The sequence below is a fragment of the Apodemus sylvaticus genome, chromosome 1 (genome assembly GCF_947179515.1).
Source record: "Apodemus sylvaticus chromosome 1, mApoSyl1.1, whole genome shotgun sequence".
Lineage (NCBI taxonomy): Eukaryota > Metazoa > Chordata > Mammalia > Rodentia > Muridae > Apodemus > Apodemus sylvaticus.
Window position 1 is genome coordinate 108,395,262 of NC_067472.1, and position 17,662 is coordinate 108,412,923.

Sequence of the window (17,662 nt, forward strand, 5' to 3'; positions counted from 1 at the left end):
CTACAGTAAAAACAAAACCAGAAATCAAACACACACAAAAGAAAACCAACTCAGGTCAGAGCAGAAGGATAAAGTTACAAATTATGTGAAGGTCAAGTCACAACTGTTAATCATTTTACAGCTGGTACTGGTCCAAGTACCAATGACACCACCAGTGCTGGGGTGGCTATGGTGACATCAGGCCACACATCTCCCAGCCCCTATTTTAAAGTTTTAAAAAGCAGTTTACTCTTATATACTCATTTGTAAACATAACTACTTGAAGTGGAAACTTCTGGTTTATTTGGAAAGTCTGTTATGACAAATGATGTTTTGTTGGGTCACACAGGTGAAAGGATGTGTTGTTATAGCAGACATGTGAAAGGACCGTGATGAAGGAGTGTAAATGCAACCCTAGGCAGCAGGAGACGAGCACTGAGCATTGGTTTGGTTTGCTCCGCCTCACTATTTGTTGCTAACAATACTCATATATTGGTACACCTTACAGAGAGCTCTACTAGTGGTGACGTCTAAGAACTGCTTGTAGGGTTCCTCTGGTGGCAGCTTGCTGCTTCCAAGGCCTCACCCCAGGCTGGTTGGAGAGCCTTGTGGTTTCTTCAGGACTGAACTACAACTGCTGGTTCAGGAGTGGTGTCTGTTTGCCTAGAGGACTGGACAGCAGCTGCTGGTTTGTGTATAGTGTCTGCAACTGCTGAGTTGTACTTGGTGTTTGCTATGGGACTGAACTGCTGCCAAAGAGGAATGAGCTTTCTCCCAAAGAACTATTGCTGCACAAGTCTACTTCCCCTATACTCTAAGAACTTTTTTCTTCTACTACTTCTGCTAGGTGGTGGGCTAGAGGAGAGGTTGAACACTTATTAAAAGTATGTTGCGAAAAATTTATGCCTACAACTACTGCTATAAAGCTTTATTTTTTTCATCAAAAGTTTTATTCTAGAAAATAATCCTTTGGGAAATAGTCAAGAGAAATGATTTATGGCCCATAACATTCATTGCTATGTAGACTATTATATATAAAAATTCAGTGACTAACTAAAGATCCATAGAGAAATATTGCTAAGTAAATTATGGTACAGCTAATAAAATACTTTTTATCTATTAAAAACAAAATAGAATCTTAAATGGCTGAGAACACTTAAAGAAATGTTCAACATCCTTAGCCATCAGGGACATGCAAATCAAAACAACTTTGAGATTCCATCTTCTACCTGTCAGAATGGCTAAGATCAAAAACACAGTGACAACTCATGCTGACACAGATGTGGAGCGTGAGGTAACCCAGACCCAGAAAGACAAGCATCGTATGTAAGTTAAGGATAATAATGCTACAATCCACAGACCCAGAGGGCTAAGGAACAAGGAGGGATCAAAGGGGAACATATGGATCTCCCTGGTAAGGAGAAATAGAGTAGATTCTGTGGGAGGACTGGGAGTGTGGGATGGGAACAGGAGGAATCAGGTGAGGGAGGGGTGGAGGTAAGAGGGACAGAGGAAGAGAGGACTGGAAGAGAGGACTGGAATTGGGGGTATTTAGGGGAGTGATGTAGAAAACTTGTTCAGTGGAAACTCCCTGGAATCTATAAGAGGGACCTTAGGACGTCTCCTAGGAATGGGGGATACAGCCTGAACTGACCGTATTCCATAACCAGGCAAGGCTCCCAGCAGTGGACCAGGACATCAACCCAGTCATAAAACCTTCAACCTACAACCTCTCCTGTCCTCAAGATGTGGCAGGATAATGGTGGCACAGGCCTGTGAGAGTGGCCAATCAGTTTCTGGCCCAACTTGAGGCCCAGGCCACAAGAGGGAGCCCACAACTGACACTGCCTAGACTGCCAGGAACCAGAAGCAGGACAGCCCAGAGACCCTGGATTCAAGCAAACATAACTGGGGGGAAAAAAGCGCCAATAAAAATTGTAAAAATAAATTGATAATGCTGCTTGTGGTGCTGCATGTCTTTAGTCCCAGCACTTGGGAGACAGAGGCAGGCAGAGGTGAGAGTTTGGTCTGCCTTGTCTACACAGTGAGATCTAGAACAGCCAAGGTTATATAGAGAGCTACTTGTAAAAACCTGAAAATATTTTCAAAGTTCAATGGGTAAAAATACACAGGTTTGGGGAGCTGGTTCAGTGGCTAGAAGCGTCTGTTGCTCCTGCAGAGGGTCCAAGTCTGGCTCTCAGCACCCACGTGGCAGCTCACAGCTTTTCTTTTTTTTTTTTTCCCCCCAAGACAGGGTTTCTCTGTATAGCCCTGGCTATCCTGGAACTCACTCTGTAGACCAGGCTGGCTTCGAACTCAGAAATCCGCCTGCCTCTGCCTCCCAAGTGCTGGGATTACAGGAGTGTGCAACCACTGCCCGGCAGGCAGCTCGAAACTATTCTTCAACTGCAGAAAAGCAACAACATCGCGTCACCTCCAGAAGGCACCAGACACAAAGGTAGTGTACACATATACACATGCTGGCAAAACACACACATATAAGACAAAATATGTAAAATATATTTATACATAAATACTCAGACATTTTTCATTTTTAACTGAGCTCTGATTCTGTTCATGAGAACATCATCCTCAAACCTATCTCTAGGTAGTGAGTTGGATCCAACTAAGCCAACTAGTACATATCCTAAGGAGGCCAGGGGACAAGATGTCTTCCTCTGTTGTGTCTCTCTCATAGTCCCTGGAGCTCACCTACTGACAGAGTCTGGGACCCTCCTGTCTTTGCTTCTAAAAGCCAGGATTATAGGCACATGCCCGGCCACCTCCACCTTTTCTTAAAGGTGGGCACAGGTGATCCAAACTCGGGTCCTGCCAGAGAGCAGTTTACCTACTGAGCCATCTCCCTGACCCCTGCCTCATTATTTTTCAATGGCAACATAAAGATTCTATACATAAAGTTTCCTAGGAAAGCTGAAAGTTTGGATCACATGAGAAGCTACTGCGGGCATAGCAGATTACTTTGTAGGCTAGACAAAACTGTCCTCTGAACTAGCGCCTCACTTTAATCTCACGCTTGGTGGACAGCATTGTGATAATGCTGCCTCCTAGACAACCTGCTGGTGGGAAGGAGGTGCCCACAGCCAAGCCCAGAGCAAATACAGCCAGTGACTGAAGACATGGATGTCTATGTATAATATTGTCCCATGTGTTTGAGTGGCCTGTTCTGTCCTGAAGAGTCCAATCACATAGACGGGAAGACCTGGATTATCCATGTCTATGAACTACAATTCTGGTGGCCAACTAGCCTTTGCCGTTCACTTCTCCAATGTGACTCTTCCAAGAGAAGTTCAGACCCATTCTGCTTCTTAAGCAATTACTGTCAGCAAGATTCTGCCCTCTGTTACTACTAAAAGAACACTGCCAAATTGATCACACACTGAGGGCCTCCGGGTCTCATTTAGTCCACTGCCCCTGGAGTGTAGCAATGGTTCTCAGATTCACAGAACAGATTACAACCCTACACAATTATCTGTGAGAAACCTCAACTACTGACAGGCAAAAATGAAAACTGCTAGTCATGGACAAAGTCCTCTATGTTCCAGCATGTCCTTGTGTCCCTCTTTATGTCAGGAAGTGTTGATCTAGACACCCACTGTAAGACTGTGAACCCTTTAAAGTGAAAGGTACAAAGGGCACCTTCTGGGTGCTGTGTACTGTTGCTAGGTATTTCCTTACTCCAGTTCATTTAATCCTCACAACATGAACTGTAGTTAATCTGTCTCATGGAGCATGAAACCAAAGACCAACATTACCTGGTTTGCCCAAGATCACAGAATTAAAAATTGGCAAAACCAGGACACAAATCCAGGACTGTCTTAAACCCCTTTCTTTAATCATTATCATATAATAATTCCCCATTTGTTTATTTGCTATTAATTTTTTATTTTTGACATATAAAATATTAATGAAATAAACCAAACTAAAGAACAGCTATATTGAACTATATTTCTACAATGTGATTTGGCAGGGCAAAAATGCCCCCCTCAGAAGCACACTCCAACAACCCTTGGTCCATAAAGCTAATAACTCCCCCCCCCTTTTTTTTGGTTTTTTGGATTTGGTTTTTTTTCCGAGACAGGGTTTCTCTGTATAGCCCTAGCTGTCCTGGAACTCATTCTGTAGACCAGGCTGGCCTTGAACTCAGAAATTCGCCTGCCTCTGCCTCCCAGAGTGCTGGGATTACAGGTGTGCACCACCATCCAGCAATAAACAGCATTTTTAAAATATTAAAGTTAAGCCAGGCTTAATTTCAGAACTCAAAAGTCAGAGGCAGGTAGATCTCTGAGTTTGAGGCTAGCCTGGTCTACAAAGCTATTTCCAGAAGAACCATGATTACACAGAGAAACACTGTCAAAAATAAACCAACAAAGAAATAAAACCAGCAAGCAAGCTAGTGTAGTGTGTTCACTTGGTAGACAGAGGCAGGAGGATCAGAATTTGGGTGCAGCAGCCTCCTTCCATGGAAAGTTTGAGACTGTTCTCAGCCACATGAAACTTGTCTCAAACTGAAAAATGAAACAAAACAAAATGAACAAAAAAAGAAAGTACAAATACATCGTGATTTTAAAAAGAAAAAAAAAATCACAATTTACAAAATAGCCCAAATTTGTTAATTTTTAATTTATTTATATTTATTTCTTATCTGGTTGGGATTTTTTTGTGTCTCTCTGTTGGCACAGGTCACAACACATGTGTGGAAACAGAACATACATGTGGAGATGAGAGGACATGTTTTAGAGTCTATGCTTTCCTCCTACCATGTGGGTTCTAGGGAGAGGTCTTAGATGGTCAGGTTTGGCAACAAGCAAACTTGATGAACCATCCTGCCTGCCCAAAATCTGTTAATCTTTAAAACCACTATTAAAAATAGCTTCTTGTTTTGTTTTTTAAAAAGGAGCCAGGCCTGCAAGCACATTTTTAATCCCACAGAAGGCAGAGGCAGGCTGACTTCTGGTCTACTACACAACAAGTTCTAGAATAGCCAGGCTACATAACAGACCTTGTCTCATGAACAACATACTCTGGATGTACAGATGCTCATGGCTACACTTTCTTTCAACCTCTTCTGTGCTCTAAACTTCCAAGTTATAGTGGGTCTGTGGAACAGAGCCACTCCTTTGGGCTTCGCATCTCGTTATGCTAGATGCTTTAACTCGAGACAAATGTTAGTCTGACAGGAGGCAGAGGGACCAAGCTCTAGTCCTTCTCCGCTATCCCCAGTCTGTGATGAGCTCTTCTCCTCCTTCACGTGGCCAGCTTCTCACACTCTTCAGTCACGGCAGCAGTGGCTCTCAGCCCTCCTAATGCTGCCGCCCTTCGATACAGTTGTGGTGGCCCCCACCATAAGATTATTTTCATTGCTATTGCTACTTCATAACTGTAATTTTGCTACTGTTGTGAATCACATGTAAATATCTGTTTTTTTTGGGGGGGAACCACTTAATCAGGCCCTTATTCTTGCTTAAGTTGTCACAATTATTGTCTATGTGAGGTCAGCCTGGTCTATAAAGGCTGTAGGACAGTCAGGAGTATGTAGAGAAACTCTGTCTCAAAAACAGGTAATTTTTTGAAGGATTTTAGGGATCATCCTTTCTTTCATGAGCACACACTGTTGTGTATTTGCACATGCATACCGGCCAGAGGACCACCTTGGGTGTCAGCCATCCTCAGCGGCACCCAGCTGTGCAGACAGTCTGTCTTTGGTCCGGGTCAGCCAGTCAAACCAACAAGACCTAGGGACCTGACTGTGTCCCCCTCGCCCACACTGGGCTTACAGGCAACACCCAGCCCTGTTACATAGGTCTGGGCACTGCGTTCAGGTCCTATTGCAAGCACTGTGCCAACCGAGCCATCTCCATCAGGCCAAACTACAGGTTCATCTGCTCTAATTTCTACCTGACACTACTGCATCTGCCACAACAGGAACCTGAGTCACGGATCCCAATGTCGATAAAGTAGAGTGGGCCCCCAGTTGCGATTGCTCCACTGCTTCCCTTCCCGTTTCCTCACTTGATTACTCTCCTGTGGATGCACTCATGCCCAGGGCATGGCACTACAACAAAGGTCTTGCCAGATCAAAGCTTTATAAGGACAACTGCCAGATGACTTAAGTTCAATCCCCAGGACCCAAAGAATAGAAAGAAAGAACCAATTCCTGCATGATATGCTTTTATTTCCACATGGGGGATGTAGCACGCACGTACGTACACACGTACACACGTACACACACACACACACACACACACACACACACACACACACACACCCTGGAGGAGGGGGAAACATACTAAATAAAATGTAAAAGAAAAAATACACATATAAAACAGCAGCTTATGGAGACAACGGAGCCTAGCAGGGGTTAACTGAGACCTACTAACAGGAGCACAGCAAAAGAAGCTAAACAAGTTGGCTTGTTTCTATGCATCTGCATTTGCCAACAGAATAAACCGTCAAGGACAAGCCCTAAATGCTTAATTAGATGGGAATGAATCAGGAATCAAAGCTTATTTTCCTGGGCTTTGGGCCAGAAGCCTCTTTTAGTGGCCTCCAAAACTGCACACTACCATGGAGAAGGAGAAACGACAAACCGTGCTGAAGCCCACTGCACACAGTGCCCAGAGCAGAGGAACCCTCGCTCCCAGAACCACAGCTGAACCATAGTGTACAAAAGCGGCAGCAAACTTGCTGGAAAGGTTGGCTGGACAGACACTATTTTCTATTACATGGACCGTGCTGTCCAGCAGAGCATCTTCCTAATAGAGCCATCATTACCCAGACACTAGTCACCTAGGATACAGATCAGTAACCCAGGCTCCCCAATGAGAGACACTGATGAGCTCTTTGTAACTATTTCTACTTGCACTACTCTCTGACTCATGAATACACACAGCATTAAAAAATAATAAGCTACTACAATCTCAAGGGTAACGGCCCACAACCAGAAATGAGAGGAATCCAAAGTGAGCATGAGAGAATGCTCGCTCTCAGAGGAAGCAGACAAAGACTGCTTACCTGATGGTGAATTCCAGCAGCTCCTGGGCCCCCTGAGGGTCCAGGTGCTGAACACTATACACCCTTTCAAGGCTCTGCTGCAGGAACTGCTGGGAAGGATCTTCCTGAGGGGTGATGTTTGAAGGGACAGCGGAGGATACCAGTTTTCTCCCTGGCAACTAAGAAAATAGTGGAACAATAGTCAGCAAATTCTATGGCTTAATTTATGTGCTCTCTCTCTCTCTCTCTCTCTCTCTCTCTCTCTCTCTCTCTCTCACACACACACACACACACACACACACACACACACACACACAGAGAGACATGGGTGGGAGGGGAAGAAGACAAGGAAAAAGGCTAGGAAGGCAGGTACAAATATAAAAGACCCATGCTAACATGACCCACCCAATAATATGGTAGGAAAAAAAAGGAGAATATATTGTATTTCTGTGGCTGAGCATAGGAATAGAACTAAGAGTGATTCTGTGTGTTACATATATTTTTTTAAAACTTATGTTTCATTTAATGAGAGATTGATATATTTATTCCTAAATAAATTTAGGAAGCATGCTATAAAATATTTTATATGAAGGCAATTGTAATTCCTATTTTAATTATTATTAGATGTTACTATTTAAAAAAAGAGATGGAGGGCCAGTGAGATGGCTCAGCAAGTAAAGAAACTCACCATAGAGCCTGAGGACTTGAATTTGTCCCTGAGACCTACTTGGTCGAAGAAAGGCAACTCCAAAAACATGTCTTCTGACCTGCACATATATATGTGCCTTGACACCACATTCACAGACACAATCACATGGTAGTGGGAACTGACTCCCACTAGCTGACCTCCATCTACATGCATACCCCTTCTACACACATATACACAAAATAAATAAATATAAAGAAAGAAATATCAGAAGTTTACCCTTAGTCTAAAATGTAACCCATTGTTAAAGATTCCTTTTTTTTTCTTGTCTAACATTATATGACTAAGAATCAGACACACTGGCACAAACTGATAGGTAGGTGTCCTTGATTATACATTCAGCACAAAGACAGAGATAAAGGAGAGAGGAAGGGCAGGAAGGGGGATCATGGTGGGGGGAACTGGACCACAGAAGCTGGAGCACAGGAAGTCAAGCACAGCGGCACTGCTGCAATCCTGTACTGTGGAGACTAAGGCAAAAGGATTGCAAGTTCAAAGTCAGCCTAGACTACATAGTGAGACCTTGTCAAAATAAAAATGTTTGAAGTACAGAATAACAAAGCCCAAGATAAAAAAGAATAGGTGGATAGATGGATTTCCATAGACTAGACATTTATAGTGCTATTTAATAATCACAGGGCACCAAAAATCAACAAACTAAACTTCTTTCAACATACCCTCAAGGCAGGAACCAGATGAGAAAGGCTGTCTCGGAGGTAGGCATAGTGCCTGAGGGTGTGGTCTGAGAACAGTGCTGGCATTGTAGGGCAGGTCTTAGCAGCATTGAAGATAAGAACTAAAACTGCAATGTCTGATACGTAAGTGGGTTAAGTGAATTTAGAATATAAAAGATTAAGGTTTGCCTATATAAGTTGTCATCTTGCTCCCCATTTCCAAAGTTCCCATTTAAGAACCACAATTTGCCAATAATCACAACACTGCAAAACCAGGGCTGGATTCCAGTTGCTGAGCGCCTGCCTGACATGTAAGCAGCCCTGGGTGCAATCCTCAGAACCACTGGGGCATGCCTGTAACCTCAGGTAATAGCACTCAGGAGGATCAGGAAGTCAGGCTCAAGGCCAAAGTGGGCTACATAATACTCTGCCTAAACTAATAAACAAATCCGACATATTGTGAGGGTAAGCAGGACTAAAGGAGAATGCAATGGTCTCCTTGTATTCATGTGTTTGGATGATTATGTTTGAATAATGATCCCTAAAACCCATGCTGCGTCTGGATCTACATATGGAGCAAGAGGAACCTAGGGAGGTGAGGATGCACTGGTGTGAGTGAACTTTCACTGCTGGAAACAATCCAGTCCCATGTCACGCTCCAAGAGAAAACCAAAACCCACTGAAGTTTAACTAGAAGCAGTGAGCGTGCACTGCCCCGGGCAGCACCTCCCTTCGGCTGCAGGTCAGAGTAAACAGGGTGCAAGACACAGGAAAGTATAGAAGTTTTAAAATCAGACGTTTCAGGCTTTTAAGGCAGATCTAGTTGAGCTTTTGTTTGTTTCTTTCTTTCTTTGTTGTGGAGGAGAAGAAAGAGCCTTGCCTGTATTATCCAAGCCCACCCATGCCCTCTTCCACTAAGCTACATTTGAACCCTCTTCCCCTACCCTGAGCTTAAAAACTAAACAAACAAAATACAGTTTCACAATGTATCTTAGATGTATGCCAGGCTTGCCTCAGACTTATGCAGCAGCCCACAGTGTACCGCATAACATCTGGCTGCAGAACTGGTTTTTTTTCTTTTTTTTCTTTTTTTTTTTTTTTTTTTTACTTAAAACTTAATTTTGAAAAAAAAAAAAAAAGCAAACTTAATTTTGTCTTAAAATATAAAAAATCCTCTTCCTCCCTCTTGTCCCTCACAAGGTTGTGTGGCAAATCATAATAAATTGTACAAAATATATAATGACTATGTGCAATGTATGAAGTGGTAAATAAGAGGTAGTAATATCTGTTGCTATTAAACAGCAAAGATGAATTATGAAAACAATGAAAGCTGGAAACAGTCACCAGAGTCGCTCTGACATACTACAGCACCAAAAGAAAACACTAAGGAAAATCCAGGCGGCCAAGAATCCACTGCCCTCTAAGGCAGCAGTGTCCATCCCTAAGCTCAGGATACAAGCTGGGTCGTCCATGTCTGGTTCAGCAGTGTCAAAAAATGGGTGAGTGCTCAGGAGCTCTGGCACCAAAGGAAGCACCAGGGTTGGATGCCGGCTTCCCAGAAACTTCAAGCACCTGAAACAAAAAAACAGGAACCACGTCAGCAAATTAAGAAGTGCCTCAGCAAGTGCAGGAACTAGACCAGAAAGCTCGATTTGGTTGGAAACTCGTAATTATCCACTTTCCACAACACCACGACTTCAGGTAAGTCATCCAATTGTCCAGGAACTCAGCTAATTAATTCATCTGGAAATGGCTATCATGAAATGAGAAGAGCTCAAAAGCACATTCCTGGTTGGTTGGTTGGCTGGTTGGTTGGTTGGTTGGTCTAAGTTCAGATACATCAGAAGACCGCAGCCCCAGACTGGTTGCTTAACAACAGCCAGTCCCTCCATCTTCCTTGCCAAGAAAACTGATTCCCCAGGAACCAGGAGAACAGTACGGTGCTGAGAAAGGCTGGCCAGCACAAGGGCTGCTTTGCTGTTGCTAACCCACCACAGCACTCACATCATTCCCAGCAGCTGGTTAGCTAGCAGTCAAGTAACTCAATTCTGGTAAATGGAGCAGGAAGGATGCCGGGGAGCTAGCTGCTCCATAATGACTTTCTAAGCACATAAAAAGAAACGCATGAAGGGAGCATCCCTTCCTTTGGGTCTTTAGATGCTATCTTATGAAGCAGCCATCTTGCAGCTATGAGGAGAAAGTCAAGTGAAGTCATCAACCAGGACTCTCCCTCTAACAAGCTGGTCAATCCTGAAACACAATTATCATGTATTGTTATGTAAAAATTAGATTTATTATTTAAGATGATTAGAGCCAGATTTTTTTTAACTTGTAGTCAAAATAACAAAATTGATATCCTAGGGGATGTCCTGAAACTATGAAGCCTTGAGCAGGTTGTTTATAAACTAGGATTTAAATGAAAGAAAAAAAGCAAAATACTTAGGCTTGTTATTAGTTAGAACCCAGTAATAATGAGCTATTATAGTGAAAGTGAAGGGCTTTTCCAAGCTTAACAAAACCACACAAGTGAGGCAATTTTGTTTAAGTTCTGGTTTAGAAGTGTAAATAGCTTGGCTCCACTGATTACAAAGAGGGGCTGAAGAGGTGGTAAAGAGCTTGAAGCCTGTGGACAGAAACCCTGAGCACACAGGCAAACATCAAAACACAAAACCGGACAGTTTGTGCCTGCAATCCTGGCACTTAGCAGACTTAAATGGGCTAATTCCTGGGAACCTGTTAGCCAAATAGTCCAGGTAACAAGCTCTGAAATCTATAAGAGATTCAGTCTCAAAAAATAAAAGGCCAGAAGAGACAGCTCACTGGTTAAGAACCCTGGATGCTCTTCCACAAGATGCAGGGTTTAATTCCGGCACCCACATGGTGCCTTACAATCATCTGTGATTCCAGTTCCAAGGGTTTAAAGCTCTCTTCTGGTCTCCAAGGGCATCAGTCATGCAAGTGGTACACAGGTACACATGCAGGCAAAACACCCATACACATAAAACAAATTTAAATGGAAAGCAAAGCGGAGGAAGCTCCCCAACATTCACACACACACACACACACACACACACACACACACACACACACACCTTTCTACCTCACACCTCCCTTCACACAGGAAGAAATATAAGTGTTTAAGTCTGCTCTTATTAGCCAGCTGAGGCAGAGGTAACCAGCACTGTAGGTAATAAGAAGTCAAATTCGACACTTTTCACACTCCATATCAGACAGCATGTGCAGCTGATAGGAATCCAGGGACAGACCAGCAGAAGGAAGCATATACCTTTGATGAAAGAATTAGTCCTTTGTGTCTCTACACTTACTGATAGAGCTATGAGTCACCATTATATATCACACCCCAAATAATCAACAGTGTTTCTTAAAGACAAATCAACAAATATATGTTGTGTTCAGCTGAAATAGATTGCACTAATATGGAGAAATAGCAAAACAGAAAAATAGTTATCAAAAATATGACCTATGACCAGTGAAATAGCTCAGTGGGTTAAGGAACTCACTACCAACAGTAACAACCCAAGTTTAAATCCCAGGACCTACGTCTTGGAAGAAAAGAACTGACTTGTACAAGCTGGCCTTCCACCTCCACACACCCACCATGGTACATACATACATACACACATGCATGCATAAACAATAAGTAAACAAACATAATTTTTAAAATTGTGATCTACAACAAGACTCAACAGGTATTTTTTAGCTTGTATCTGTCAAGGAGCTAGGGAGATGGCTGGGTGGTAGACTGCTTACCTACCACATGACAACATAAAAGATTCATATTATCTATCTCAATAATGACATCAATAAAGGTATATGTAGACAGATATGTGCATATATCTTCCAAAAGCTGATTTAACCCACAGGTATTTTACTAATAGTTTTTCTTTTCTGTTTTGTCTTGTTTTTGTTTTGTGAGACAGGGTTTCTCAGTATAGCCCTGGCTGTCCTGGAACTCACTCTGTAGACCAGGCTGGCCTTGGAACTCAGAAATTCGCCTGCCTCTGCCTTCCAAGTGCTGGGATTACAGGCATACGCCACCACTGCCCAGGTTGGTTTTTTTTTTTTTTAAAAGACATGGTTTCTCAGTACAATCCTGGCTGTCCTGAAACTTGCTCTGTAAACCAGGGTAGCCTTGAGCTCAAAGAACCACTGGCTACCTCTACTGGGATTAAGGGTATGTGTCTAAAGATACTAAAACACATATTTTATATATATAGGTAGTTCTTCAAAGAGAGGTTCATGAACGGTATTAATAGTCTGGCTGAAGTCAGTAAAGCTGAGGGGGACTGGATAGAAAACAGAATGAGATTTCCTATCTGTAAACCAAATGCTAGCTCTACCTCTAAACTCAATGATGATGGTTATAATGCTGCACAGTGGGGAAGAGACAAGGGTACTTTATGAGAAAAGGGAAACATAAGATTCATTTCTAAATCCCTAAGACTTGACAGTCCATACATGACAGGCATGGTATTTATGAAGTAGGTGGGTGGGAACATCTAAGCTAATATGTGATATTCATTTTAGGAATCTGATTCTTAGGAGTTTGGAAAGTGGGTTGGAGAGATGGCTCAGCAGTTAAGAGCACTGACTGCCCTTCCAGAGGTCTTGAGTTCAAATCCCAGCAACCACATGGTGGCTCACAACCATCCGTAATAAGATCTGATGCCCTCTTCTGGGGTATCTGAAGAGAGTGACAGTGTACTTACATATAATAAATAAATCTTTGAAAAATAAAAAAAGAGTTTGAAAAGGGTGAGCCCAGGTTCTAAATTAAAGGTAAAACTGAGGGCTATACCTAGTCTAGGACAATTCACCAAATGATGTGTGTTATACAGTTTTCTTTTGACAAGCTTGGTGATGAGGCAAGTGTCCTTACTTCCATATGGAGTCCCTGTCAGTGGGGTACTTGGTTAGGTTTTTGAGTAGCTCCACCAGCGCGAGATGAATCCCTTCTTTTGTTGAGACATTAGTACAGCACAGGAGTTCATGAAGCGCCTCTCTAATATCCCTGGATGAATCCTTTTTCAGAAGAGAAAAAAAAGAAAGGTAATAATTAGCAACAGTAACTCATGTTCCAGACACCAGTCCCTTCTCCATAACTACTTTTCCATTTAGGGTGTGTACTGGCTAGTTTTGTGTGTCAACTTGACACAGGCTGGAGTTATCACAGAGAAAGGAGCTTCAGTTGGGGAAGTGCCTCCATGAGATCCAGCTGTGGGGCATTTTCCCAATCAGTGATCAAGTGGGGAGGGCCCCTTGTGGGTGGTGCTACCTTTGGGCTGGTGCTCTTGGGTTCTATAAGAGAGCAGGCTGAGCAAGCCAGGGGAAGCAAGCCAGTAAGAAATATTCCTCCATGGCCTCTGCATCAGCTCCTGCTTCCTGACCTGCTTGAGTTCCAGTCCTGACTTCCTTTAGTGATGAACTGCAACATGGAAGTGTAAGCTCAATAAACCCTTTCCTCCCCAACTTGCTTCTTGGTCATGTTTGTGCAGGAATAGAAACCCTGACTAAGACAAGTTGGTACCAGGAGTGGGGTATTCCTGTGACAACTTGACCATGTTTTGGGGAGGACTGTGGAAGAACTTTGGAACTTTGGGCTAGATGATCCATTCAGTGTTAAGAGCTCTGTGGAATGTTCTGTAAGAGCTTGGAAGATAATGATGAGAACAGTGCAAAGATGGAGGCCTGGCTTGTGAAATTTCAGAGGGAAGATTAAAGACTCTTACAGTGGCCATGTTTTGATTGTGAAGATTCTGTGGTTTTGGTTAGCTGGGGCTGAAGAATCAGCTGTGAGTAACAAGATACCAGAACCACTAAAGCAAACCTTTGTGTTACTGGGACTATTGATGCTGGTTAGCCGGAGCTAAGAAATTAGCGGTGATTAAAAAGAGACCAGCATCACTGAGGTAAAATCTTCTGGGAAGTGTTTTCTGAGAGCACAGAGAGTGTGTTCCAGAGATAGCCACAGTTGTATTTTGTGCTGTGGCAGGACTTGGTAATGTGTAAGAGTCACCCAGATGGTACTGGTTTTAAAGGCATGAAGGGGTCATGAAGAGCAGCTGAGGCTCTTGGCACAGTGAGAGGCCATGGAAGGCCACTGGTGAAGGTGCAGCCTCAGTTGCAATTGATGGCCCGGGACTTGAAGATGTCATGCATAGGAGCAGAGGCTTGTCACCATGAAGAGAACCTATGAGAGGCTATTGGTGAAGCCTAATTACAGTGGAAGATAGCAACGTTTGGAGATGCCAGTACCATGAACATCACCACCAAGAACAGCAACAGCAGTGGAGTACAGGCAGCTGGAGTCTAGAAGACAAGCTGTGTGCTACAAAGGGCAGAGCTGGAGAAGTGACCCACGCCCTAGGAGGAGCCCGGAAGATTGTGATTTGGATCCCAGACATTGAACCATTGGAGTTTGAGTTTTGCTTTTGGTTGTGACTGTGCCCTGATATGTTTCCCTCTTGAAGGAAGAAATTATTTTAGTGCAGCCCATAGTTAAAAGACTCTGAACTTTTAAAAGACTTTGAATTTTAAAGATATTGGACATTTTAAGGTGATTGAACTTTTAATATGTAAAGACTTTGGGACATTTAAAGTAATTTAGATCTTAGGGATGAATAAGAAAGTAAGGGTTGAGGCTTAATAGTGATGTGTTTGTGTGTCAAGTTGACAATGGGTCAATTGTACTGGCTAGTTTTGTGTGTCAACTTGACACAGGCTGGAGTTATCACAGAGAAAGGAGCTTCAGTTGGGGAAGTGCCTCCATGAGATCCAGCTGTGGGGCATTTTCTCAATCAGTGATCAAGTGGGGAGGGCCCCTTGTGGGTGGTTCCATCTTTGGGCTAGTGCTCTTGTGTTCTATAAGAGTGCAGGCTAAGACAACAAGTATCACAATACATGACAATCCATCTAATACCCAGGCAGACAAGATGGGTAACATATGATTCAGCCTTATGTTATCCCTTCTCTCCCCTTTTTGTTATGGGGAAGAGACATAATGAGTGATATAGATGTAAAACTAGTGACCTCAGATAATCTGAGTGAACAGCATTTTTCATAGGGGCCACTGAGGGCTTGTTGTATGCAGATAAATTAGGTTGGAAATCAGAAGAGCCTGTATGGCTTGATCAGTAGCCCCTAACAGAAGAAAAAATACAACTATAGCACAACTTGTGCAAAAACAATTAAAAAGGGGACATCTTGAGGTAAGTAACAGTCCCTGAAATGGAGAAACTAAGATATTTCATAACAAAACCAAGTTTACCCAATATCTATCCACAAACCCAGCCCTACAAAGGATAATAGGAGGAAAACACCAATACAAGGAGGGAAACTTCACCCTGGAAAAAGCAAGATAGTAACCTTTCATCAAACCCAAAAGAAGTTAACCAATCAAATTTAAAAAATAACGTCAAAAATGATAGGAAGTAACAATCACTATTCCTTAATATCTCTTAACATCAATGGACTTAATGCCCCAATAAAAAGACACAGACTAACAGGACCCTACATTTTACAGGAAACACACCTCAGGGTCAAAGACAAACACTACCTTAGAGTAAAAGGCTGGAAGACAATTTTACAAGCAAATGGTCTCAGGAAACAAGCTGGAGTAGCCATTTTAATATCAGATAAAATTGACTTTCAACCCAAAGTCATCAAAAGAGACTCTGAGGGACACTTCTTGCTGGTCAAAGGAAAAATACAACAAGAAGAACTCTCAGTCCTGAACATCTATGCTCCAAATGCAAGGGCACCCTCTTTCGTAAAAGAAACTTATTAAAACTCAAAGCACACATTGCACCTAACACAATAATTGTGGGTGACTTCAACACTGCACTTTCCTCAATGGACCGATCAGGAAAACAGAAACTAAACAGGGACACAATGAAACTAATTGAAGATTTGGACCAATTAGATTTAATAGATATATATAGAACATTCTATCCTAAAACAAAAGAATATACCTTTTTCTCAGCACCTCATGGTACCTTCTCCAAAATTGACCATATAATTGGTCACAAGACAGACCTCAACAAATATAAGAAGATTGAACTAATCCCATGCCTCCTATCAGATCACTATGGAGTAAAAGTGGTCTTCAATACCAACAAAAACAACAGAAAACCCACATACATGTGGAAACTGAACAATATTCTACTCAATGATACCTTGGTCAAGGAAGAAATAAAGAAAGAAATTAAAGACTTTTTAGAACACAATGAAAATGAAAACACAACATACCCAAATCTATGGGACACAATGAAAGCAGTGCTAAGAGGAAAACTCATAGCCCTGAGTGCCTCCAAAAAGAAAATGGAGGGAGCATACATTACCAGCTTAATGACACACCTGAAAGCCCTAGAAAAAAAAGAAGCTATTTCACCCAGGAGGAGTAGAAGGCAGGAAATCATCAAACTCAGGGCCGAAATCAATCAAGCAGAAACAAAGAGAACCATACAAAAAAAATCAACAAAACCAGGAGCTGGTTCTTTGAGAAAATCAACAAGATAGATAAACCCTTCGCCAGACTGACCAAAGGGCACAGAGAAAGTATCCAAATTAACAAACTTAGAAATGAAAAGGGAGATATAACAACGGAAACTGAGGAAATCCAAAAAATCATCAGATCCTACTACAAGAGACTGTACTCAACACAACTGGAGAATCTGGAGGAAATGGACAATTTCCTTGACAGATGCCAAATACCAAAATTAAATCAGGACCAACTAGACCATCTAAACAGTCCCATAATGCCTAAAGAAATAGAAGGAGTCATAGAAAGTCTTCCAACCAAAAAAAGCACAGGACCAGATGGTTTCAGTGCAGAATTCTATCAGACCTTCAAAGAAGAGTTAACACCAATACTCTTCAAACTATTCCACAAAATAGGAACAGAAGGAACACTACCCAATTCCTTCTACGAAGCCACAATTACGCTGATACCAAAGCCACACAAAGATCCAACAAAGAAAGAGAACTTCAGACCAATTTCCCTTATGAACATCGATGCAAAAATACTCAATAAAATTCTTGCCAACCGAATCCAAGAACACATCAAAACGATCATCCACCATGATCAAGTAGGCTTTATCCCGGGAATGCAGGGTTGGTTCAATATACGGAAATCCATCAATACAATCCACTACATAAACAAATTCAAAGAACAAAACCACATGGTCATTTCATTGGATGCTGAAAAAGCATTTGACAAAATTCAACATCCTTTCATGCTTAAAGTCTTGGAGAGAACAGGAATTCAAGGCCC

General features: G+C 42.3%; 1 protein-coding gene across 1 annotated transcript in view; it reads right to left on the reverse strand.

The window, feature by feature from the left end:
* The window catches only part of Ints4 (integrator complex subunit 4), an 82,848-nt gene that overhangs the window by 17,174 nt on the left and 48,012 nt on the right, over positions 1 to 17,662 (reverse strand). Inside the window, exons 12-15 of the mRNA XM_052158422.1 lie at positions 13,271 to 13,413; positions 9,827 to 9,942; positions 8,374 to 8,507; positions 7,012 to 7,169 (exon numbers count right to left, since the gene is read on the reverse strand). Of these exons, the coding sequence (XP_052014382.1) occupies positions 7,012 to 7,169; positions 8,374 to 8,507; positions 9,827 to 9,942; positions 13,271 to 13,413 (551 nt within the window). The remainder of the gene's footprint in view (positions 1 to 7,011; positions 7,170 to 8,373; positions 8,508 to 9,826; positions 9,943 to 13,270; positions 13,414 to 17,662) is intronic.